We start from the raw sequence: 26,022 nt of genomic DNA on the forward strand, positions 1-26,022 counted from the left end.
TCAGCTGTATCATAGTACATATTTAAAATATATATTTTAAAGATTTTATTTATTTATTCATGAGAGACACAGAGAGATAGAGAGGCACAGACACAGGCAGAGGGAGAAGCAGACTTCCTGCAAGGAGCCCGATGTGGGACTTGATCCCAGATCTCAGGATCACGCCCTGGGCTGAAGGTGGCGCTAAACCACTGAGCCACCCGGGCCGCCCATAGCACCGTTATTATTACATGTTCTTTTCCCATTTTTCATTCAAAGGCACAGTTTAATTTTAAAAACAAATTAAATTTTCTCCCATGGAAGACTATTTTTCTACTCTATAACTTTTTCCACAGAGTTGCCTACAATTTGATAAACTTCCTTGCTATAAGGATGTTTAAATTAAATCTTAGTTATATAAGTGTTGCAAAGAATCACTTTGTGTGAATGGTTTCTTTAAAATTATGTGCTTAAAGTAAATTCCCAATGGCATAATTACTAGATCAAAAGATGTGAATGTTTTGGCAACCTTTGATTTATATGAATAATCGTTTTCCAAGAAAAGGGACAACACCAATCACAAGGCCACCACTAATGCATGCTACCATGACCTTACAAAGTATTGAGTCTTATCATAAAGAAAAAGCAATATTAATCAATTCGAGTATAAAATTAATGTTTTTCTTGTTTATTCTCTAGTAAAGTTGAATTTATGACAAAGTGGAACCTTTCCCACTTATTTCTTCACTGTTAATTCTTTTTATGAAATATCTCTTTTAATTCACTTATCGACTGGATTCTAGATACTATTTGTAACTGCGACTGAATTCTCCAAGTGGGACAGCTGTATACTCTAATACCTGTTACAAAAACAGTATCGTTCTTCTGACATTCTGCCTTGTTGATAAACATTTAGAATTACTGGAAAATTAGAGTTAAGGTTCTTGGTCTTTCCCTGTGTAAGTCGTTCTTAGCCTCTTGCAGCTGTTCTTCATTTTCCACATTAAATATTCACATGTAATGAGTGGCTGTCTCCCTTCATTTTTTCTCCTAGTTATCTTGCTGTTAGGTTTTGCCATTTATTTTAGGACCTTCCTTCCACCTCCTTTGTTCTTCAATTACATACATACACACACATCTGATCTTAACAAAAAAAGAACCAGGAAGTAGGTTTGAACACACTAACCATGCGTATCTGGAACTCTAGTGGGGATTGGTTTCTGTGGGTCCACTGACAACTTAAAATCAGCCTGCTTGGCTCTTCCCTGCTACCTTTCTTCCTTCCCCTCTTCCTCAGTCCATCACTAATTAGTTTCTCCAATCTCTTCTCCACCTTCAATGGCTACAGTGAACACACAGACTCAGCCAACAAGCATCTGCTCCTTCCCTCCTATATCCTTACTTCAGGCCTCTCATTCCCAAGCCAGCCTCTCCTTTAACATTTGGGAACCCTTTCACTGAGTCATATGGTCACTGCTAAGAAAAGTTTTCTCTAGGCTCCAACATTCTCTTGCACTTTTCCATCCTCTTTCCACTAGTCAACAGAACTTTTCCTTTCCACCCAGTGGAAACAGTCCCACCCAGGTGGAAACAGTGCCACCCAGGACAAGCATGCAGTCCTCATGATGTTTTTAGACCACTTCACCATAGTCATCTGTTAATAATTTTCCACCTAAGTTGTGGCCTCTACTTATACATGGACCTCTGCTTTTCCACTTATCAATTTTCAGGGAGTCTGGTCATCTAACCAAATGAATTCAATACTTGGCTAACATTTGTCCACCACAATCTTCCTGTTTCTATTCTTATGGACAACATTCTTCTAAATTAATGACCAAGATATTCTCCAAACTTTCAGATCTCCAAGATTATCTGCTCTAATTCTGCTATCTCTAATTCACTGATATAAAGTTGTAGATTCTATCAAATTGTCTACATAGATGGCTGTGTCATTTGCAAATACTGTTTTACTTACTCCTTTCCAATCTGGAAGCCTTTCCATTTTCTTGCCTAATGCCCTGGTTAGAATCTCTACTACAATGCTGAATCAAAGTATTGAGAACGGACATCCTTGTCTTCTTATTCTTGATCTGAGGAGGAAAGAATTCTTTCACCATTAGGAATCTGTAGGGTTTTCACAGATGCCCTTTAACAGTTGCGAAAAATTCCCTTTTGTTCATATTCTGTGGAGTTTTATCAGAAATTGAGATTTTTTTGTTTGTATCTGAGAGAATCACATTTTTTTAGTTTGATATTATGAATTAAATTTCACTGAGTTTTCTTTCTTTTTTTTTTTTTTTGAGTGTGAAATCAACCCTGCATTCCTAGGATAAATGTCACTTTGTGATATACTAGATTTGCTAAATTTATATTTATACTTTTTGCATCTGTATTCATGAGAGATACTGATATGTAGTTTTCTTGTAATGTGTTTCTGGTTTTGGCATTAAACTTGCTGGTCTTACCTAAGTTGGGAAGTTTCCTTATCTCTTCAATTTTCTGGAAGGTATTACATAGCATTGGCATTATTTTTTTTTTATTAAAATGTTTGATAGAATTCACCAGTACAGCCAACCAGTTTTCAAGTTTTCTTTTTCTCCCTTTCTTCTTTTTTTTAAACTATCATTTCATTTCCATTAAATACAGATCTATCTGGGTTTTCTATTTCTTCTTAAATGAGCTCTGATGGTTTGTCTTTCAACAAAATTTTTCCATTTAAGTTGTCAAATTTACTGGCATAAAGCTGTTCATAACATTCTATTATCCTTTTAATATTTATAAAAATCTACATTTTATAACTACTATTCCTGATATTAGGGTCTTAATATTTTTTTTTCCTGATCTATTTGAGTATAATTACAAATTTCATTGATCTCAAAGAACCAGTCTTTGGTTTCAATTATTTTCTCTGTTCTGTTTCTACTGTTGAGTTCTACTTTGGTCTTTATAATTTCTTTTCTTCTGCTTTACTTTGTTTTTAATCCATTCTTCTCTTTTAGTTCCTCAAGGTAGTAACTGAGATCACGGACTTGAAACTCTTCTAACATTGGTGTTTAGTGCTATAAATTTCCTCTAAACTCCTGCTTCAGAGGCATCCCACAAATTCCAATGTGTTGTACGTTCATTCAGTGCAAAATGCTTTATAATTTCTTTTGCATTCTTCTTTGATCCATGGGTCATTTACAAGTAATTTGGGATCGCTTAGCCTTTTGGCTAAGATCAAGCGTAGAAGTAATTTGGTATCCAAATACTTGGGGACTTTCCCAGAAATCTTATTGATTTCTAATCCAATCCCACTGTGATTTGAGAACATATTTAGTAGGATTTGAGTCCTTTTAAATTTATTGAGACTTGTTATATGTCCTCGAATATGGTCTAATTTGATTAATTTTCCACATGCACTTGAGAAGAATGTCTTCCACCATCAGAGTGTTCTATAAATGTTAATCAAGTCAAGTTGGCTGATAGTACTTTTCAAACCTACTCTATCTTGGCTGATTTTCTTCTTACATGTTCTGTCAATAATTGAGAGAGTATTAAAATCTGACATGTTGGTTTGTCTATTTCCCTTTAGAGTTCCAGTCAGTTTTTACTTTGTGTATTTTCAAGCTGTTAATAGTTACATAAATGTTTAGTACTCTTAAAATCTCTTAAGTGATTTCATTATAAAATGAACTACTTTATTCTCAGCTTTATTCTTTGCTCTAAAATCTGTCTCTTCTGATAACATACCGCCTCCAACTTTTTTTTTGGCTCCTGTTAGCATGATACATCTTTTTCCAGCCTATTTTTGTCTTTATATTTAAGATTTGTTTCAAGTCAGCATGTAGTTGGGACCTATTTTTTGTTGTATGTTTATTTATTCAATCTAATGTCAGTCTCAGTCCCTTAATTGAGTCGAGATCATTTACATTTAATTTGTTTATTGATAGTTAGCTTCTAGGGTACCACCCTAGCACTTGTTTTCTATTTATTCCATCTATTCTTGTTCCTTTTCTTTTTGCCTTTTTCTGGATAATTTTTGATAATTCCATCTTATCTCTCTTGTTGCCTTATTGGTCATCACTCTGTAATTTCAGTGGTTACTTTAGGATTATGTAAGTACATCTTTTATCACACTCTACCTTCAAGTGTTATTATAGCCAATTCACATAGAAGAACCATACAATAGTATACTTCTTTTTCCACTATGTCGTCTATGCCATTATTCTCCTACATTTTACTTCACGTATGTTATAAACCTCACATTTTTAAACAATTATCTTATAAATAGATTTGAATAAGAACTAAATCTTAAAAAAAAAAGAACTAAATCTTATATAATTACCTCTGTAGTTACCATTTCTGTACTTTCCATTTCTTTGTGTAAATCCAGATTTCCATCTGGAATCATTTTTCTTCTGCCTGAAGGACTTTTAACAATTTTTAATGCTAGAAAAAGTATGACAAAAGTATAATAAAAAGGTATAATGAAAAAGTCTGTAACTTTCTTTTTCAAAGATATTTTTGCTGGGTATAGGTTGATAACTTTTTTCCCCTATATTAATGATGTTGCTATATTAATGATGTATTTTAATGATGTTGCTTCACAGACTTGTTTGCATGGTTTCCAGTGAGAAATCTGATGTCACTCTTATCATGGGTTCCTTTGTAACATCCATTATTTGCTTTTAAGATATTCTTTGTTTTATTCAAAGTTCTCTAGAGAAACAGACCAATAGAAGGTTTATGTATGCATAGATACATTTTAAGGAATTTACTCCATTATGGATGTTGGCAAAGTCTAAAATTTGGTAGGCTAGAGAACCAGGAAACAGCTGATGGCTGCAGGTCAACTCCAAAGGCTACCTGATGAAGATTTCCTCCTTGATGGAGGATGGTCACCTTTTGTTCTATTCAGGCCTTCAACTGATTGGAGGAGACCTACCCACATTATAGAGGGCTGTCTGCTTCACTCAAAGTCCATTGATTTAAATATTCTCTTCCCAAAACACAAACATCCAGGATAATATTAGACTACATACCTGAGCACCTTGGCCCAGCCAGGTTGAAAATATAAAATTAATCCTCACACTTTATCACTGGTTTTGAGCAACTTTATTATATGTCTTCATGTTGTTTGTTCATATCTCATTCTTGAGGTTTAATGAACTTCTTGGATTTGTTGTTGATAGTTTTAAGTTTAAATATCTTTTAGACCTTATGTCTTCAAATCTTTTTTCTGTCTCTTTCTCCATCCTTTACTTTCATAGACTCCAATGACCCATGTTTGGGGACTTGAAATTTTTCCACAGTTCATGTTGCTCTTTGCACTTCCACTTTCTTCTCACTCTTTCAATACTTTAGATACTAATGGCCTTCAAGGTTATTACTTTTCACTTCTACAATGTGTAATCTACCATGAATTGACCTGGTTTACATATTTCACCTCAGATATTATAGTATTCACCACTAGAAATTTTATATGGTTCTTTTAAAAAATCTTCCATGTCTCTACTTAACTGTATGAACAGAGAGAATTCCCTTATAGTAACAGTTTTAAGTCTTTCTTTGCTAATTCCTTTATCTATGTCAGTTCTGGGTCAGAGTCAATTGATTTTTCTTTTCATTACAAATCATGTTTATTCCATGTCCTCATTATAAATCATGTTTATACCATGGCTGGTAATATTTGATTGAATGTCTAACATGTGAATTTTACAATAAGTGCCAGGTAATTGTTTTCTGTAAATCTCCTACAACTTTGTTCTAGGATGCATTACAGTTGGTAGGAAACTGTTGGAGTCTTTGGTCTTGTTAATATGATTTCCTAGGTGAGTCTAGAGCAGTGCTCAGCTTTGGGTTGATTCCTGAGACAAGACTCTCCTGAGTACCCAGTACCTTGTGAATTATGACTTCCAATCTGGCTGGAGGAAACAGCCATAACTTTTAGCCTTGTATGAATATGGGCTAACTACTGAGTATCCTGGATGCTCAAGGGAGACCCTCTGTAGATCTCCAGGGTTCTCTTGCTGTACAACTTTTTCCTCTCTGTTACTGTATCCCATGAGTCCTAGTTGCCTTGGTCTCTCCAACTCTTGGATCTATCACAATGTAGGGAGTCCAGTGAGCAATACCTCAGTTCCCCCTGGCGGTGTGCCATAGCCAAGGAATCTCTCAAGGCAGTAAGCTGGGGCAAATGCAGGGCTCGTCTCCTTTGTTTCTGATCGCTCAGATGACTATGCTTTGTTGCCTGATAAATTCATGCTCTTGAAATCAGTTTCAGATTTTGTCTGTCCCTTAAGCCCCCCAGTTATTCTGTTTCGACAGAATTCCAATTATTCTGTTTTGACAAAATCAGAAATCCTTACTCATTCTTGCTGTCACTGCCTCTATTTAGCATCTTCATCTTTCCTTCTCTCTGACCACTGCCCTAGTACCTCTGTCTACTAATATGCCCACACAGCACCTATCCTTGTAAAAATAAATTCCCTAGACACTGCTTTCTCCATTGCTATCTACCTTCTTGAAAGAGTAGTCTATGTATAGTCTTAGCTAAGGGGCCAAGGAATAAGAAGGACAATCTATACATTGTCATTTCCTCTGCTTGTTCACCATTCCCCTTCATTGCCCAGGCTGGTTTTTAGTTAATACCCTGCACTGAAACTGTTCGCTAACAATGATAATGTCACAACAGCCCTTTCTCAGACTTAAGACTGATGATTATTTAACTCCAGTTCCTTTGGTCTCTGATTCATATTTTTCTATATGGTACCATACAGAACTGCCTGGCTTGGATTCCCTGTCTGATGCAGATGTTAGAATGGAAACTCCAGCGGTTATCTATTAATGCATACTCAGTGCCTAAATCAGTGGCAGTCAGGTGACAGGTATTCAACACATATGGGAAGAATGAATGAAACATAGTTGATGCTTAGCACTCTTCTTCCTTCTACTGCCCATTATTCCTCAACAATCTCCAAACCCACAACTCAATTGTCTCTCAAATCCAGATCCAAACTTTCTCTAGTCAGCTTGTCTTTTGGCATTTGGGTCATTGTTGAAAGTACTGCCAAAACCTCAAAATTACCATGTCCAAAGCCAAATTCATCATTTATCTTAAAATTGCTTGTCATGTTCTTCCTACTTTTCACAATGCACGCCACCACTAGGCTAGAAACTTAAGGCACATTTGATTCCTATCTCTTCCTTTCCTCCATGTTACCCAATGTGGCTGTCACTCTTATAGGATCAATCATAGTTGCCTTAAACTCTCCATCCCCGTAATTTCAATCCCTACTGGATTGGCTCTTCATGGTACAGGTCTCTCTCAGAAGCTCCTTCAGTGTCAGGTCACAACACACCCTAGACTCGCTGTTCTATGAATGGTTCCTATCTTTCTTCTCCTCACCCCATTCCTTTCTGCTCAAGGATTAGTCATCCCAAGCCCTTCTCACACTTAACATCCCCTATGAATTCTTTGACTCCTCACATTAGAAATTATCCTTTTTAGCTTTCTCGTTTTTATCATCACATACAGCACACATCATGCTGTCTTAGCACCTGGCATATGTTAAACATGCAACACATATCAACTGTTTGTCATTAGAAACTCATCTTCCTAACCTGGGTGTAAACTTCTTGCTGTCAGCAACCTTCAAAAAGACCTACAAGAAATCACTGTATGTGGCCTCAGGATAATGACAACTCATATCCAAAATGTCAGGCAACTTAACATCTTAAAGCATCAGAAAAATCAACTAGTACATGATGTTACTATTGGTTCCAGTAAAAGCAAAGCATTAAAACTTTAAGATATAAAACTTATAACAATTCACATTTTATGGAGAGCTATTTTGCTTGAAAAGAATTACTAACTTAACAAGATTTGTATAATGAGTTACATTTCTCCAAAGATACCCACAATTTTACCAACAAGCAGCAAATACTACTCTCGTCACAAATCCTAAGTCTTTGGTACCACCAAACTTCATTTGAAGACTTGAACTGGCACCCTACTTCTATCACTAGCTATGTCACCATACTTTTGAGCCTCAGATGATTTAAAGACAGAATCAAAACAGAATTCAAATTACAACTGCCTCTTATTCACTCATAGACATCTGGATCTATGCTCAAATCCTATGCTACGTTCGGGGTGTATAAAGCCAAATAAGATGTGTTTATCTGCCCTTAGGAGCTTACATCCCAAGTTGGGGACAGAAATGTAGACAGCAGTGTTGTAGGCACCAAATGATAGGAATATGGACCACATGCAGTTGAGGAGAAAGGAGTGCTCAGTTCTGTCTTGGGGAAAAGGACAATAGTCAGGAATGACTTCACATGAAAGGCCATGCTTGAGCTCTGCTCACCCCCAGTTGTTTCACCTATGATCATGAAGCCCTTATTCTTTCCTTTATCCTTTATTTTTTTATTTCTATTTTTAAAGATGTACTTACTGGAGAGAGAGAACATGCAAATGGATGGTGGGGAAGGGGCAGAGGAGACAGAGAATCCCAAACAGACTCCCTGCTGAGTGTGGAGCTTGTTCCCAGGTCCCTGAGATCACAACATGAGCCCAAATCAAGAATCAGTCACTTAACCGACTGAGCCACCCAGGAGCCCCTCTTTTCTTTGTCCTCCAATGACGCTAGGCCTCTAATGCTTTACAAGTCCATAGTTTCTCATCTAAACTAAAATTCTAAAATCTGAAAAGCTCCAAATCCCCAACTTATTTAGTGGCAAATCTTGACCCTAACTGAGGTAAGGCTCTTCTTGGTCGTCAGTATTACTCTTATTTGTTAGGAAGTCCTAGTTAATGATTGCATCATCCTCCTATCACCTGGACCAGACTTGAATCATCTTTGGCTTCTTTCTTGCTCATCTTCCAAACCCAACCAGCCACTAAGTGTGCTCTCACTCTTCTTCCTTGTGGTGAGGGCCGGTCTTGCTCATTGTGGGATGTTTGGCAGCATCCCTGGCATCTACCCAACAGAAGCCAGTAGCCCTCTCTCCTAGTTGTGACAACCCAACATCTCGCCTGATTGAGAACCACTGCCTAGACTGACTTCTTGGCCACATCTAGAAAACAACATAACTTGACCAATGGTTCCTGTACTGACTCTCCTCCAGATGGGAGCTCTGAGGAAAGAAGATTCAGACCACCAGCTGCACTATTTAGGGAATGTATGACCAACACAAATAGGCTAGAGTGACTCCTCAAGGGAGACTAGCACTCATTGAGCCTGAGATAAAGCCATTTTGTTAGAGTACTAGAATTCCAGGTTTCAGCATTAGTTTGTACCAATATTCTCCTGAGCTTGACTTGTTCAGTGGCATTGAAATATCCAACTAGAGGGGCACTTGAGTGGCTCAGTGGTTGAGTATCTGCCTTCTGCTTAGGTCGTGAACCGGGATCCTGGGATAGAATCCCCTATCAGGCTCTCCCCGGGGAGCCTTCTTCTCCCTCTGCCTATGTTTCTGCCTCTCTCTGTGTGTATCTCATGAATAAATAAATTAAAAAATCTTAAAAAAAAATCCAACTAGAAAGATATAGGGTACAGAAATTTAATGCTACTAACATCCCCCACTCTATTTTGAAAAAGAAAACACCCCAAAATAAACTAATTGAAGCATTTAATCACAAATAGAAGGAGGGGTCCCACAAATAGCATAAGAAACTGGAACATTTTTGGGGTGAGAAAGAGAAAGGGATAGAACCCTGGCACAGTACCCACCTGTGGTTGACACGACGTTCTCGGGACTTTCACTACAGAGCTTTGACAACAGACTGGTCTTGCCAGAACCTGTGAGGCCTATGCAAACCAGGTCATATTCAGGTCGTGCAGGTGGTGGTCCCTTGCAGCAGAGTGCTCTAAAACACTGCCAAGAGAGGGGAGAAATGAGGCTCTTTTAAATAAGACTGGACACAAAGTTTAGTAACATTTACAATGACTAAGTATTAAGAAGTAATTAAATAACCTATTTATTATAAGGAGGAAAGGTAATTTCACGGTGGAGAAACCCATAAGACACCACCTTAGCCAAGTGATCAAAGTTAACATCCCTAGGAATGAGACCTATGTGGACCTCACAGCTCCCCTCCTGCTGCAACAGGCAACCTGCAAGGGGCAAGACATCCTCGCTCAGCTTTTCTGCCAAAAATGCACAGTCTGAATCTAAGTACAAGACAACTTCAGACAAAAACCACTCTGAGGAGCATTCCACAAGACAGCTGGCCCATTCTCTAAAATCCCAATGTCTTAAAAGTCAAAAAAATGCTGAGGAACTGTTTTAGGTTAGAGAAGATTGGAGACAGGATAACCAAATGCAATGTCTTCTGAATTGGACCCTTGGAACAGGTGGAGGAAAAATAGCAGAAGTGACAGTGGGATGACAGGTGAGGGCTGACTAAGAGATCAATAATAGATAACAGTGTTGCATGAGGTCACTAGCTTCCTGCAGTTAATCACTGTACTGGGCTAATAAAAGGAAAACCCTTGTTCTGAGAAAACACATCATAATCAAGTATTTAGAGACGAAGGGTCTTGACATCCATAATTAATTGGTTCAAAAAATTTCTAAATCTGTGTCCATCATCAGCTCTATACGGTGAGGAGTGTGACAATGCCAACATGGTAAAATGTTAATGGCCAGTGAAGTGGAGAGTCATGGGAAATTTCTTTGTATTAGCCTTAAAACTCTGGTACTATTTGAAAATAAAAAGCTTTTATAGATCATTCAACAGAGTCCCTATATAGGTCACTGCCATCTTGATCTGTGCCAAAGTCTGTTTCAGGTCATCTGACTTCAGGGTACCATGAACCACTGAGCAGTTTGGGCATGGCAGGAACTTGTTTGCTCTGCAAGAGTTAAAGGCCAGGAGTTTTAGGAGACAGGAAATCAGGCCATTTGTGGTCTTTCTACTTACCTAACGTTCATTTATTAGGGACCAGTTATGTGTCAACTTGTAGAGCCTGAAATATTTAGGCTCTCAATAATTCAGGAGAGAAAAACAGAGAGAGGGAGGGAGGCCTACTGACTGTTAGATTATCTGGAGATCATGAGAGAAAAGACCTAGAAAAAGCCTGTGGTCTCATTCAGATAAAATCTGAGGCCTATGGGCTCTCATAAGTCAAGCTTAACTAGTTCTCTCTCACACTTCTCATCTAGTCAGTCAGCAAGTCTAGTCCATACCTCCTCTGAAATCACTCTAGAACTTGTCCATTTCTCTCTAGTCCAAGCCACTATCACCTGGACAACACCAACATTCTCCCACTGGTCCTAGCATATTTGCTCTTGCCCTCTCTGTTCTCTATTCTCCATGGCAGCCACCATGATTATTTATAAAAACAAAATCCAATCTGCTGAACCCCCTTCAGTGACTATTCCCACTGTTCTAGGGTCCAAACCCTTTTGATCTACAAGGTCTTCCATAATATGCTCCACCAACTGCCACTCCCTCCAGCCTGCTCTCCCATTCCTCTCCACTCACTGTTCCCTCTACTCCAGCCCCCGACGTACGGACCCTCTCATACCTCCAGGCACTCCTATGCTGTTCCCTCTTCCCCTAGCTCTTGACTCAGAGAGCTTCTCAACTTTTAGGTCTCAGCTTTGGCATCCCTTCTCCAGGGGCACCTGATCTGATCCCTGGAGAATGTTAGCAATTTGTTTTAAGCTCTCACAGCACGTTTGTCAAGTCATCACGCTGATCATTTCAGTTTTCTATTCACCCCTTAACTGTGGGAACCATCCCTCTCCATCTTCATCCCAGTGTCCCCAGGGCTTAGCAGGAGACATGGCATAGAATCTACCATCCAGAATAAATGTTGAATGAAGAACCCACAACATTTGCATTTCACCCAAGGAAAAAAGAAAATGTAAAAACTACTAGGAAGCTTCATCTATTCTCTCCTGGGTGCCTAACATTTCAAGAAAATTGTATCAAAATAAGAGTAACTCTTGACCCTTTCACTTCCCTTCATTGCCAGAAAGTAGTCCAGTTGCCAGAAAGTAGTCCAGTTTTCAACATTTCAAGAAAATTGCATCAAAATAAGAGCAACTCTTGACCCTTCCACTTCCCTTCATTGTCAGAAAGGAGCCCAGTTTTCAAGATTTTGCTGTACAGGGTCTACTTTCTCAGTATATAGAGGCTTTGGGTTTGCTTTGTTTTGTTTTAACCTCAGTTCACTTCTCCTTGGCTTTTAAGAGGTTCTGCCTACTTCTGGTAAACCATTCTATGATCATCTAATCCATATTCTTCACAAATTTATTAAACTCTAATCATATTTCCGCTCTGTCTCTTCAAGCCTGAGGAGCTCTAATTGTTTCAGTCTGCCTGCATACAGCAACCCCTCCTACTCCCTTCATCTTAGTTGCTGTTCTTTGGCATTACTTGAGTTCCATTATGCCTTCTCTTACAAGATTGATGACCACAACTATAAAGAGCACCCTAGACACCAACCCATCACATCCTGGATTCGCATGAAGGTTGGAGGTTGGTTGGTAGGGTCTGACTTTTGGCCAACTTTATCCCCGAGTCTCCTGGACTCACAGTGAGTTTTTCTAGGAGGCAGATGTATATGTGCCTGTATCTATGCAATACGTCAGGCAACACCACTAATCACACTGTGGTTTCTCCTATTGGACTACTTTGATCTTCATTAGGGAAAGAGGGGACAGACCCAATTCCTGCTCCCAACTGCCCCTTTCTTGCTCAGCTCCTCTCCCAGAATTCCCTCAGGCCTTCATGGAGGGAGACTGGCCCATCTATCCTGGTCAAAACAATCAAATCTTAAATACAAGATAAAACTGTAGGTGATTGATGGCTATCTTACTCTAAGTTATCCATATACCAGTATTACTCAAAATACTTTGGCCAGAAGTTCCAAAATTTCACCTTCATGCTGTTTTTAAAATCCAGAATGTAAAAACGTTTGCAGCCAAACTCACTAATATCTAGATCACCTCTTAGTTTTCTCTAGGTCACTAAGACACTACTGACATGAGAAGCAATTTAGTGGTGACACTGTAATCCGCACATCTGTCTCTCTAGATTCACCACAGTGATGGTTAAGACACCTAACATGACATCTCTCCTTGCCCCTCAGTCTCTTTCCTGAATTCCAGGCTCTGTATTTTCAACTGGTCTAGAAGAACCCAAACTAAATCTGAATAAAACAAAAGCCTTCCCCCCACTGCCCCCAAAACACAGTCTATGGAAATCAGGTACTTTGGAACATAAAAGGCATAAAGGTTAGATTGACAATCATTACAAGACAGAATCTTTGAAATAAATCACAGAACCTCTGAATATTTATTTGAAATAAATAAATCCTATGCTTGGCAGGAACAGTGTCAGATTTTGAGCCAACAAAATAAGGCTTTTAAAAATATGCTATTTCAAACGGGAAAAGAATGTTCATGTTTTTTGAGTCAGTTCCTAAAAACTGTACAGTCTTCACTTGTTTTTCATTTTAAAACTTAATGAAGCTTTGGATCTCATAGTCAATTTACTTAAAATTACTCATTTTGGCCTCTAGACTATACTGTACCAAAGTTCATTGTGTCTGTCTCCTAAAGCAGCTCTCGCATTGTTAAGAGTAAGCCCCTTTCACTGTTGTACAATGCTAAACACAATGCCGTCGGCAGTCCTGACAGCAAGCGGCAAACTCAGGCTTCATTCCCAGGCCAGACACTAAGGCATTGTGTGACTCTGTTCAGGCTCCGTAAACCTATCCATGCTTCAGTTTCCCGTGATTAACCAGTAACGTTTTAACACTATCTGCCACTTCCTTTCTTCAGGAGGATGTTATGAGGCATCAGTTCAATGCATTTTGCTACAAGAAAGGCACCATACAAATAAATAACTGTTCATCAGGATGCTTATCATCCTAACGTATCCTAGGTGACCGTCAGTTTCCTCGGGCAAGGGCCCGGCAGCCCACATACTGGTGCTTCCTTCGCCAGCCCACAGCAGCGTCCACAAGCTCCATCCCCTTCTAACTCCAACCCAAGACCAAAGACACACAACCCTTGGCCCTCACTTGTGGCAGGGAATAGAGAATAGGGTGAGTCTGCATTGTAACCATGGGGCAGGCTGCGGTGGGGGGGGGGGTGTGTGTGTGTGTGTGCGCGTGTGCGTGTGTGTGTGTGTGTGTGTGTGTGTGCGCAACCAAGGTCATGGTCTCTTGTCTAGACTGCTTCAGTTCACAGGTCTTTTCACATGGGGTCTGTTATGACTTGTTCCTTTTCAAAAGGACCCAGTGTATCTGGGAGGCAGGATATTTCCCTTTAGCATGTGTCTGTAAGCTTCTACCAATGTTTTATGTGAGGAAATGGGGTGCCAAGGTCTTGAGAGACGGCAATGACTGGAATCACCAGAGACATCTGTGTCGTAGACTTCGGACAAATCACATAATCATATAACCTTTGGCTGAAAGGTGGATTCACTAAAAAGATAAAAAAACAAAGACTTAGCAATATTTGCTCAAAGGAGAATGATCACGTGTGCTAAAGGGGGAAAAAAATGCCAAAGATTAGATAGTGAAGGTCAAATGAGGACTCGCATTTCAGATGGGTGGCCTAGCACCATGGCAGCAAGATGGCCTTAAAATGTCATTTGTGTTGGGGATAGCAGCAGATGTCTTAGTAAGTCTGGTAGAGCACCATCCACAATAGGTACACAGTGAATAACTGCTCCACAAACCGGCACTATGAAGCACTAATTTAGCACTTAACTGTAGATCTCATTTCCCTCTGCATCTCCTCCTTAATGACCCCAGCTACCCTCCAAATCACTCACTAATTCTGCCAGCAGTCTGGGTACTTCGTGCTCTGACTGTGTACCCTCAGAAGGAAAAGCTCTTCCCACTTTTCTCTACTTGGCAAATTCCTATTCAAAGTTCTGCTCAGAAGGCACCTCCTCTGGAAAGTCTTCTCCAGTCCCCAAAGAGGATTAATCCCTTCTTTCACTCCTTGGTCTGTATACACATGTCTAGCGCTGTAGCAAATACGAGGTGTTTGGGGTTATTTTTTTCTTCTAATTTTAAGAATTAAGTAGATGATAAAATTACCAGCATCAACCCAAAGACTTATTCATCCTTCATTCATAAAGTCTAATTTTACAGTTACCAAGGGCAGCCAGGCACCAAAGCGGAGGAGCAGTTGTCCTACAACTTCTCAGTTCTGGACACAGTCTTACTCAAAATCCTCCCCCTCTGGCATTGGCCCCTGCATTGCCAGGATTTCCTACCATCCCATGTCCCTGAATCCCTAGCCTTTGGGAACATGGCATTTGTTTCAATCGATGCTCTGTTTGTCATCATGAATACATGATTTTATTCTGAGCATGATTTCAATTTGATTGAAGCTCTGTATAGTTGCTGGAAAATGTTCTTCAGCCAGCTTTGGGACTTCCCCAGGGCCATGCAGTCACTGCTCGAACGCCACACCATCTCCTCTTTATTTAAATAAAGGACTTACCAAATAAAAATCAGAGGTTTCTGATAGCAAATAATCAAGTCTTTTGGTGGAGTCCTAGGGTGGGTCCTGTCACTGCATTCCATAGATATTTGTCAGATTAACACAATAACAATTAGTTGGTACCTAAAGGCAAGAGACAATTCACCCATAACCTGGAGTGATTTCTTGGATGGGTTTTAAAACCAAAAAGAGGCACCTGTACATTCTGACCCTTGCTCTCTCACAATGAAAAGCTTTTAAAAGGAAGTCAATTTTTAGAAGTGTTTTCTAATGCTAACCATGTCCAATTAATAAAATATTTAGTGTTTAAATATTAAAAATTGTGGGATTTAAAATAAAATATTTCCCATGTCTGTAATAGACAAATGTGGGTCTGTCTTTGGAAACTACAACCAAAACGTGTTATAAGGCTCATAAAAGCCACTTAAACTTCTGGAAAAGACACGAGGAAGGATGGGTGCTCCCAAAACTTAAAAACGGAGCCAAATGTCGCCAATGCTATTTAGTGCCCTATAGAAGGGACATATGTGTACTAATTCACTTACTCATTGAGAAAGTCACTAGATGGTTCCCATTTTCAGATAAGGAAACTGAGGCCTAAAAGTCATAAATAACTTGCCTCAGTGGAGCCAGGACTGGAAGCCTCCAACGTCTGAGGGTGTGCCATGTGGAGGAGACATTAGCTGCACCCACATAGAGGGAACACAGAGATAGGAAAATGCACCAGAGCTACAAAGTGACAGAGCTGGAATTCCGACCACGGCTGCCTGGCTCCAGAGCGCCTACCCATATCCTCTCAGCCATGGTACTACCGAGGCCAGAATCAAGGATCAGAGTCCCAGGGGTGGAATGTTTCTGTGGTTTCGAGGGAATGAAAGCGCTTTAAGGCAGTCCGCCTGGGTGAGAGAACAGAACCTGGCAGAGGAAGGGGACGACGCCAGTGTTGATATTGCTTCCTCCCTTGCACAGTCAAGTTTATGGCTCAAGTGCCTGCATCTTCCTCCCAGTAGAGCTAGAGGAACTGCTTCCTGCAGGGCTGAAGTAGGGAGCAGAGAAGGAGACAGGGGACTGGCTGGGAGGAAGGCGAGGGGGCCCTCAAGAGCTGCTGGCTTCTCTGCCCTGCTGTCTGCTGCTTTCACTTAACCATTTTTTGTCCTCTGGCAAGGACAAAGCTTGTCTATTAAGAGAAGCCCACGCTGGCTGCAGAGATTTCTCATTCTAAGCACGGTAGCAAAGGGGAGAAAAATCTCTCAAGAACAGTCCTCAATTTTTCCCCTTAAAATATATGGATATGCAAATTATCCCTCAATAAAGTAAATGCATAAGCAAATATGCAACCAAATAAACTGTACTAGGGGAGAATATGGAGGAAACGGAGAAGCTGGGCTGTGTGGAAATACACATGAAGGAGACAGTCCATAACAAACATGCCAACCCTTAGCTAATCCTTTCCTTCTAGCTGCAGGAAAAATGAACTTCAAAGGTGCCCCGATGTCTTGGAGTAACCAGCGGTTCTTGCAAACAAGTGAAGAGAATGGAAATTCAAATGGCACCTACAGCAACAGGCTGAAGGGGCAGGGAGTCGGTGTGGACTACGAAGAGGCCCCTGAGCACCAGGCAGATCCCAGCAGAAGACTCTTCCCCACCTCACCAGAGCTATCCACTTTTCGAGGTGAAAAATCCCGTGGCCCTTTAAGACCCCAGTGGGAAAAACAATAAATTGTTTTTACAGAAGATGGGTCAAACCTTTGGGCCGTGCGGGCTGCTCCAAGCTCACTGATGAAGGCTTTGGCCCGGAACTGTCCCAGGGCTGAGGCTTCTGGCCAATACATCACACTGCCTCGGGACACTAAGTCTGTCTTTGCCTTACCCTTTGTATTTCTCAATCCACATTCCTTTTTGGGGTGAAATACTCCATTATTTCTGCTTTGTTCTGAGCTGTCTCCTGTCTCTGTCCCTATTAACTCGTGGCAACAAAAGAAACAAACAGAAGCAGGGGATTTCATGCTCAGCAGCTACAGACACTGGCCTCCCGGCTTTGCAGAGGAGCAGACATCTGAGACCCTGAATGAAGAGAGTGCCGCTGTGCTGAGCCAGACCAGGGACCCACGTGGCTCACAGCCTGGGCATCAGTCATCCCTGATGGGCGGCATTCACCAGTACTGGTGTGAGCATCTCAAGATGAGCCAAAAGTAGGGCTTTAAAAGTTAGGGCATGTGTCTTGATAATTAGATGTAAAAAGACTCTCATTCAAGATACTCCTATATTCCTGCAGCTCCACAAATTCAGGACTTCTACTGAAACTAGATCAAGGGGGAGATGATTTTTAATTTTTTTTTGAAACTGAAATTCAAAGAGGTAGCTAAGTAGAAGATAAAGGTCTTATCTTTGCCAGGTAATTCTTCTCTTAAAATGGCTAGATGGAATATCTTATTTCAACTATTGATTCTTAAAATAACATAATTATCCAATAAAACCAGCAGAAAATTTCCCAGGCATGACTGTGTGTAATGAGACCCAAGCTTTATATGCATCTTCACAAATGTACTCAAATCAGGGCTTCACCTGGGTCAGTTTCAGACCATGTTATTTTTTTTTTCCTAAAGAGCAAAGAAATGCATAATTTAGCTAAAAATGAATGATTAATACATTTTGTATCCAACCTCATTTTAGGTCACTGTCTGAATAGAACAGTTCTAGAGGGGAAGTGGGGCATAAAAATATATGAACGGTTTTAATATTCCTTACCAAAGCCATTTTTCTATACTTTGTATACTTATGAAGAGTCAGAGAATGAAGAAGGTATTTAAAAAGAACTAGGATCCCTAAAAGTAGACGTTCAAAAATCCTGTAAAAATCCCCAGGAAAGGTCCCAACCAAGCAATTCTCTTTGTTCTTGGTGCTTCTGGAACTGGAGTGGGGGAGCCTCGTAACAGAAGAGAGCAAAAGAAATCAAACTCAAGTTGGTTTTCTGGTAGCCCATAACAGTGGAAATCCTATTCCCAGATCTTGGAAAACAACAGAACATTCCTTAACAATCTTTAGGCTCCACAAAGATGGGCCTCAGGCCCACATATCCCATCCAGCACCAATTCCCACTCGGTCTCTGTGATCTCCCTGCTGAGATTGGCCCTAAAGCCTTTGTTCAAAACATCACCACTATCTCCTAGATAACACAGTCTGTTCTCCTAACTGGTCTCCTTACCTCAGGTTTCCCAGGCTCTAATTCAATCTCCAAAATGCTAACAATGATCTTTCTTAAACACATCAAGTCAATCACAAGATTTAAAATCTTTCCATGACCTCCTAGAACTGTCATGATAAAGTCCAAGCTCCTTATCTAAGAAGATAGGCAGGCTCCTTATGATTGGACTTTGTCTTCATTTGTGGTCTCCCATGGCTGTTATAGGGATGGCAGGAGATGATGGATATAATGTTTATAAGGCACCTAAACCAGGGTTCAACACACAGAACTTAAAATAATAAGTTTATAATACATGGGAGACTTTCTCCCCCATATACACGACCCCCATGGCAGTCACATAGATCTGTGTGTGCAGGTGCTGTTCCTGTCTCTTTAGTGCTCCAAGTACAAGGAGCTGGCTCTCTCCCCACACATCATCCTCCACTATCTTCCTCTGGCTGGCTCCTAGTCATCCGTCAAAACTCATTTTCATGATCTTTTCTTCCAGAAAGACTTCTGTGGCCTCAGTCTAATTTAGATCATCTTTTTTTAACTCCCCTAGCACCTTTTCTATCCCAATGTCATGACCTTCCAATTCTGTGAAGGTGATTTCCAGTCCATCTTCCCCTGCCACTGGACTTGGAGCACCTGACTGTAGGCACCACTTCTAATTCAGCTTTGGAACCTGAGTGTCTGGCACACCATCCACCAATGTGGTAAATGAGCTCCCCAGTGATTAAGTACATGGCTTTATTAAGTGTATGGTCAGACAAGGCTGAAATGGAGCCCCACTGGAATCTGGAGAAGTTATTTCACAGATATCTGTTTCCTAATCTAGAAAGTGAGGATCATCTTACAGATTGTTGGGAGTAATCAATGAGGTACTATATTCCAAATGCTCATAATAGTGTTCAATCAGCAAGTATTACCATCATGACTCATTAGATTTCTCACCGAGTGGTTTTCCTAAAGAGAATGGATTTTTTTTTTTTTTTTGACCTATCAGGATTCCTCTCAGTGTAGATAATGATAATTCAGGTTTGGATTTATTTTTATTGCCCATTTGATCAAAGTTCTGATATAATATGTCAAATGCCAACAGTGGTTAAGGACATGTAGACAGTCCTCTGGTTTGTTATAATAACAGTTACTAAAAGAGATCATGAGGGACACCTGGGTGGCTCAGTGGTTGAGTATCTGCCTTTAGCTCATGTTGTGATCCTGGGGTCCTGGGATCGAGTCCCATATCAGGCTCTCTACTGGGAGCCTGCTTCTCCCTCTGCCTATGTCTCTGCCTCTCTCTGTGTGTCTCTCACGAATAAATAAATAAAATCTTTAAAAAGAAGAAGAAGAAGAAGAAGAAGAAGAAGAAGAAGAAGAAGAAGAAGTAGTAGTAGTAGTAGTAGTAGTAGTAGTAGTAGTAGTAGTAGAAGGGATCATGATATGATGTATAGTGGGGCCATTACTGGATTTTTTTTCTTCACCTAAGAGGAGAAAAACTCCTACAAAACAGCTTTTAAACATTACTGGTATATCTTAACAGCTAAACCAATTCTCTGAATGTGAATCTCCTTCTATGTCTATGTGGATCTAGACAAAAGCGTAATAGGGAGTAAAGGGTCCATAACCCCTGTGTATCCTCAAATCTCATTGCTGTTAACTGCTGACAAAGACGGATGTTTACTATGGTCTAGCGCCGAAGAACCAATACGGTGAACGAGATGTGATCTCGCCTCACACATCAACACACGTGTCAGACAGATTCTGATTGCAGAGTCTGCGCTGGTGAGGAGAGAGGAGGGGAGGGCACAGCTGGATATTTCAGATCCACAGCTGAGCTGGCAGCAGTGGTAGTTCAAGCCATCTTCTCACTTTAGAAGCTGGAATTAATCTGAGAGAGTTATTTAAAGGTGTGTTTCATTAAAGAAGCGCTTTCCGACTACTGTCAAACTTCACAAAGGCTGAGCGCAGATTGAGGCAGCTCTCCTGGAGGTCATTGGAGCTGTCACCAGGTTTCTTTCAGCACCCACAAATCACTGATCAAAAATGAAATACCAACAAAAATCATCTTCTCTTCCCTTAGCATATCAGAAGAAGCACGTGGACTTTATATTAAAAACATTTTTATTATTTGCTCTATTTGGGTCCCTGAAATACAGCATGAATGCCTTAAATCATGTCCCCATATAGATAATATGGGTCCTGTTTAACAGACTGGTGAAGATATCAGAGGAATTTACGGGCCTGACCTATTTATCTGGGGTCTTACTACAATAAAGTCTGATCAACTTTTTTTGGTTAAATAAGGCACAAACTCCCATCAAAGGAGTTCTCAAGCTACAAGCTACCAAGAAAATATGATAATAACATCATAAGTGTTTTTTGAAAGGAGTGTCCTTTTTCTTTTATACCAGTCAGGAGTCTGGGTGTAAATAGAATGATACTGATAATTCATAGACTGGATGAGAAGATAAAGAACAGCAAGAACCAAAGCAGCCCATGGTGACATGGCAGCAACCACTAGTTTGGAGTTGTCACTTGTACTAACTACTGGGTACCCTGTACCCAACTGCAATATAAGAATGACCTCTGACTGCTCCAGCCAGGTGCCAGTGAGCTTCAGGATGGAGTATCCAAATGGATGAACCTTGGCTTCATGCTGGGGTCCTAGCTGCCAGGGAGCAGGGAACAAAAATAGCTGTCCACTACCTTCAACAATGAAAGGAGGGAGCCCTGATGCCAAGCTCCCATGGGATTGCAAATAGAGCATTCATTTGTAAGGCAGCCAAAAACAATACAACTACACATTTTGTCCTTGGGCCCGACAGACAGCAGACTTTTTCTATTATTACAATTTAAAGAACATAAAATACAACAGCATTTGTTGATCTTCCAATTCCATGGATTTACTCTGAAAGCATTTGCCAGAGTCTGAGGAATGGCCAAGAAGAGTCCAGCTGACACAAGGTAGAGGGCAGGATGGGAGCTAGTAGAAAATCTGGCTTGGATTTTTCTGAACAAACACATTTGCCCTCTTACCATCCCACTTATGCACTCAGCTCTCCTATTCTACATGCATTCTCTGCTTTCTTTCCGTACTCCTACCACTCAATTATTAGATGTAAGAAGATGGGGCTGGCTGTGCATGTGTAGAAGGCTAATGCCTGGCACCTCTGATGTCCATACTTGCATATTCTTATTTTCTCTTTCTCTTTAATATCTTGGTGGAAAAATGGGATAGGGCAGACTTAGACATGTGTACAGCACCTAACTTTTGTTAATTAAAAACAAAAAATCAGGTAGTCATCTGTGCTATAGCTTGTCACTAGAAACATAAACCCCCTAAGGATGTGAGACTGGGTGCTTTTTGTTTTTATTTTTTAATAGACCATTCTGGTGTTCAACATATTTGTCTAATGTATAATCGTTCAAGTCTCCCTTTTCTGGCTTGCAAATCACAGCATAATCATGAAGCAAATGTTACAACAAAAAACTACTCATCTGGAACATTCACACACAAAAAGAGCAATCATTTATGGCTTGCAAAAAATTAAAATTTTTTTAAAACCATGGTCTTTGGCTGACAAATTTAGCTTTCCCAAAAAGAAAAAAATCTGAATGTTTGCAGTCAACGAGCATGTTAAAGACTAAAATAACAGTATGGAGAATGAGGTTGGAAGGAAAAGCATTAGATAAAGGCATTTTTTGTTTGTTTGTTTTTTTAGAAGGACATTTTGTCTCATTTGGTGAATCTGTGGAACTAATTTGTGGCATTCTGTACAAGGAATTATGGCTCCATCTCAATGGCCTCTGTAGTTTCCCATGGCTCTCCCTAAGCAAGAAAGGGTACACTCATGACTCTTTGAATCTAGTGTTAGAATCGATTCTATAATTACAATAATAGTGGATACAAAGGTCCTCAAGGGAATTGTTCATGGACAAATTAGAGACAGTGTTGGCAGAGATAAAATATTCATCACCGAAAGAGTACATAAAATGTATCTGAGAGGATGAGGGCTCATCTGGGAATCACAAGGGGAATAAGACATCACTGGAAAAATGCAAGTATTCTCTGCTTTGTAAAAATCTGAAACAAAGAATTTCAGTCTTAACATATTCTGTATATATTAAAGACCTCACTGTCACATAATCTGGTGGCAGTGGGGTATGGTGAAGAATAAAAAAATGTCCTGAGATTTTAACTAGCAAGACTTCCAAATCAACTATACAATAAACACCACAGCTCTCTTCAATCCTATTAATTTTCTGTAATTTACAATTTTCTACAATGTGCACATTTCTATTCACCCTTATCCTTAAACCATGAGATATTTGAAATGCTACATTACACAATGTTAAATCATGTATTTCTTACATGCTTTCTTAGGTTTTTTTTTATTGGAAGCCCCATCTAGTACTTCTTTGAAAGAAATGAGAAATAAATGAGGTAATAAAAAGAGACCCAATAAAATGTGATCAAATAGGAGCAAAAGATATACCATAAATTCCATTCAATTCAGGTTAAAGTAGGGATTTCAAACTTTCCAAGACCAAGGACGGAAAGGCAAGAACAGTTAAAAAGGGGGAGATCATGCAGATAGCACTTAATAATTTGGCTCTTCTTTGACTTCATATAAGACATGGCTTCAGTGGCAGTTGGAACTGCCACCTCAAATAATCTACTAAATCTCAGCTTGAGAATTTTCTACACTTCAATTAAAAACCTGGTATTTATTTTACTCAATTAATGAAATTTCAAAAGGATTGAAGAGTTAGAAAACAAAGCAAACAATACTAAAATGTCAACTGCTAATAACTACACTTTAAATATGTTCTTTCAGGCTTAATACAATTTCTAACAACTTAACATTCAAATTATCTGACTATAAAAAGGATATTAGTTAACAAAATTTCTGGCTAACCTTCCAAGGCCTCTGCCTGACTAGGAGAGTGTTTCAGCAGACAGTAGGACCCTAAGGTGTGATTGGAGCCACCATTACTCAAGAGGAAAAAAAAAAAAAAAAAAGAATCAACAGAAAGAGGGTCATAAACCATGAAGAAAAGTAGAGTTCAGAGATATCTTTAATAGGAAATGGACACCAAATGTCAAAAACACAAAGGGGGTTAGAAAACTATCTGAGGTTGATCCCAGAAATAACGTACTTCAGGCCACAACTATCCTTTGTGCGGGTGTCTTCCGTGTGAGCATCCCCCGCCCACCTCTGTCCATCCTGCTGCCCAGGCCCACAGGCTGAGCACTATGGACTGCAAATATGCGCACCCGAGCCTTAGCTGCTGGTCAGATTGCACAGACTGGAGGCAGGGACGGGAGAAAGAATGAAACCGCATGTTTATTCCCTCAGCTCTCCCCCTGCAAGGCCAGTGAGGGCCAGCCCTATCTTGAGAGTGAGACCCACAGTTCCTATCAGGCCAGCCCCTCCACTTAGCCCTCTTGGTCTTTGGGTTCCCATAAGGGCTCCCTCACTTTGATCCTTTGGACTGGGGATGCTTTCCTCAAACAGTGTCCACACACTTGTATATTCTCATTAGTTGATGCTATTCAAATTGAGTAATTTGAAAGATAGACCATTTTTTCGCCTGCCAGGACCCTGATGGAGTCTTCTTAGCAACTGAAATGAAATCAAGAATGACACCTAGATTTCTGGCTTTAACAACTAAGTAATTAAGGTTTGGGGCTATTGGACATTGGATGGGAAAGAAATCAATGAGTTTGGTTTTAGTTACCTTTGAGATGTCTGTTAGTCTGGGATTCTTTTTTAATAGTAAATTTATTTTTTATTGGTGTTCAATTTGCCAACATACAGAATAACACCCAGTGCTCATCCCATCAAGTGCCTCCTCAGTACCCGTCACCCATTCACGCCCACCCCCCGCCCTCCTCCCCTTCCACCACCCCTAGTTCATTTCTAGTCTGGGATTCTGAAGAGAGGTCAGTGTTGATGCAAATATGAGTTATCACTGGGTGGTTTTTAAGCTATGGATGAGGTCACCTAGGGAATCTGTACATACTGAGGGGAGTGTGAGTTTTCTTGGTATTCTTGTAAGAAATGACTCCTTTTGCAAACTAATGTTGAAATTACTAAAGCCAAAATGTAAAAAACTTCACTGTTCCTTATGCTTTTGTCTTACAAATCCCATCACTGTACTTATAAACTTAGCCTATTACAGCAATCAATTACAGTCCCCCCCCCCCATTAAATGGGGACTTCAATATTTGGTCCCATTAACAAACTTAATTCATTAACTTCCCTTTAATTTTAACTTTATTTATAAATTTTAATATATTTACTTTTCTTTTTAAAGCACTTCCATTGCTTAACACAAACATTTCCAAGTACTAAATTCTTTTTACCACCAATAAATCAAACTTAAAACTTGGTAGATCTTAAGTTCTCAAACATTTCAATTCTGATTACAAAAACATTTATACTAAGATCACATATCTAAATTACTCAATTTGATAGTTTTAATTGGAATCACAAATTATGATTACAGGAAAACTATTTTAATTGCAAAAATTAAAATGTTACCATAAAAATATCAATAGAGTTTGATTTACTTCATCTCTATACATAATTCTAAATTTCAACCAAAGATATCTGACAGCAAGTCATGATTTGGATTCTTCCATGAGAGATCAATCAATCATGTATAGAATTCTTTTTCAAGTCTGTATAATGGAAAAGACAGGCTTTTTTTTTTTTTAATTTTTTTTTTATTTATTTATGATAGTCACAGAGAGAGAGAGAGGCAGAGACACAGGCAGAGGAAGAAGCAGGCTCCATGCACCGGGAGCCCAACGTGGGATTCGATCCAGGGCCTTCCGGATCGCGCCCTGGGCCAAAGGCAGGCGCCAAACCGCTGCGCCACCCAGGGATCCCGAAAAGACAGGCTTTAAAGATGGTTTTGTTGAGGGGCATATACCCCAGAGTCAAGCTAATATCACATAATTCTTCCCTGAGATCTGGATCAGCAGCATCCCTCCTATGTTGCACCTATATTATTTAATTCACCGGATTTGCATTTCTTTGCATTTTAATGGCTCTAAGGACACATTAAGGCCAATATTGTGGATTGCTATACTGCTCTTCTCAAAAGCCAGTCTTCCTACCAGATTCTACTCCCTTCAGCCTACTCAAAGAAAGTACTATAGCTGTCCTCCTCTCTCCCATGTCCCCAAATTCCCCTTTCTACCGGGTGATTCCCACCAGTATACAGTATACATTCTTGGTTTCTTGAACCAAGAACGGGGGATTCGGGGGATTCGAGGAAAAGAGGGGGAAGGAAGTAGAGGGAAGGGGAGAAAGGCAAAACTCCCTCCAGGACCCACTTCTTCCTCCATTTCTGTTTTCTGTTAGATCAAAACCATTTAAAAG

General features: G+C 39.9%; 1 protein-coding gene across 1 annotated transcript in view; it reads right to left on the minus strand.

Annotated features, from left to right (window-relative positions):
• Positions 1-26,022, minus strand: part of ARL15 (ADP ribosylation factor like GTPase 15) — a 397,041-nt gene that overhangs the window by 248,672 nt on the left and 122,347 nt on the right. Inside the window, exon 2 of the mRNA XM_041748766.1 lies at positions 9,696-9,840. Within this exon, the coding sequence (XP_041604700.1) occupies positions 9,696-9,840 (145 nt within the window). The remainder of the gene's footprint in view (positions 1-9,695; positions 9,841-26,022) is intronic.

Source organism: Vulpes lagopus, chromosome 3 (genome assembly GCF_018345385.1).
Source record: "Vulpes lagopus strain Blue_001 chromosome 3, ASM1834538v1, whole genome shotgun sequence".
Lineage (NCBI taxonomy): Eukaryota > Metazoa > Chordata > Mammalia > Carnivora > Canidae > Vulpes > Vulpes lagopus.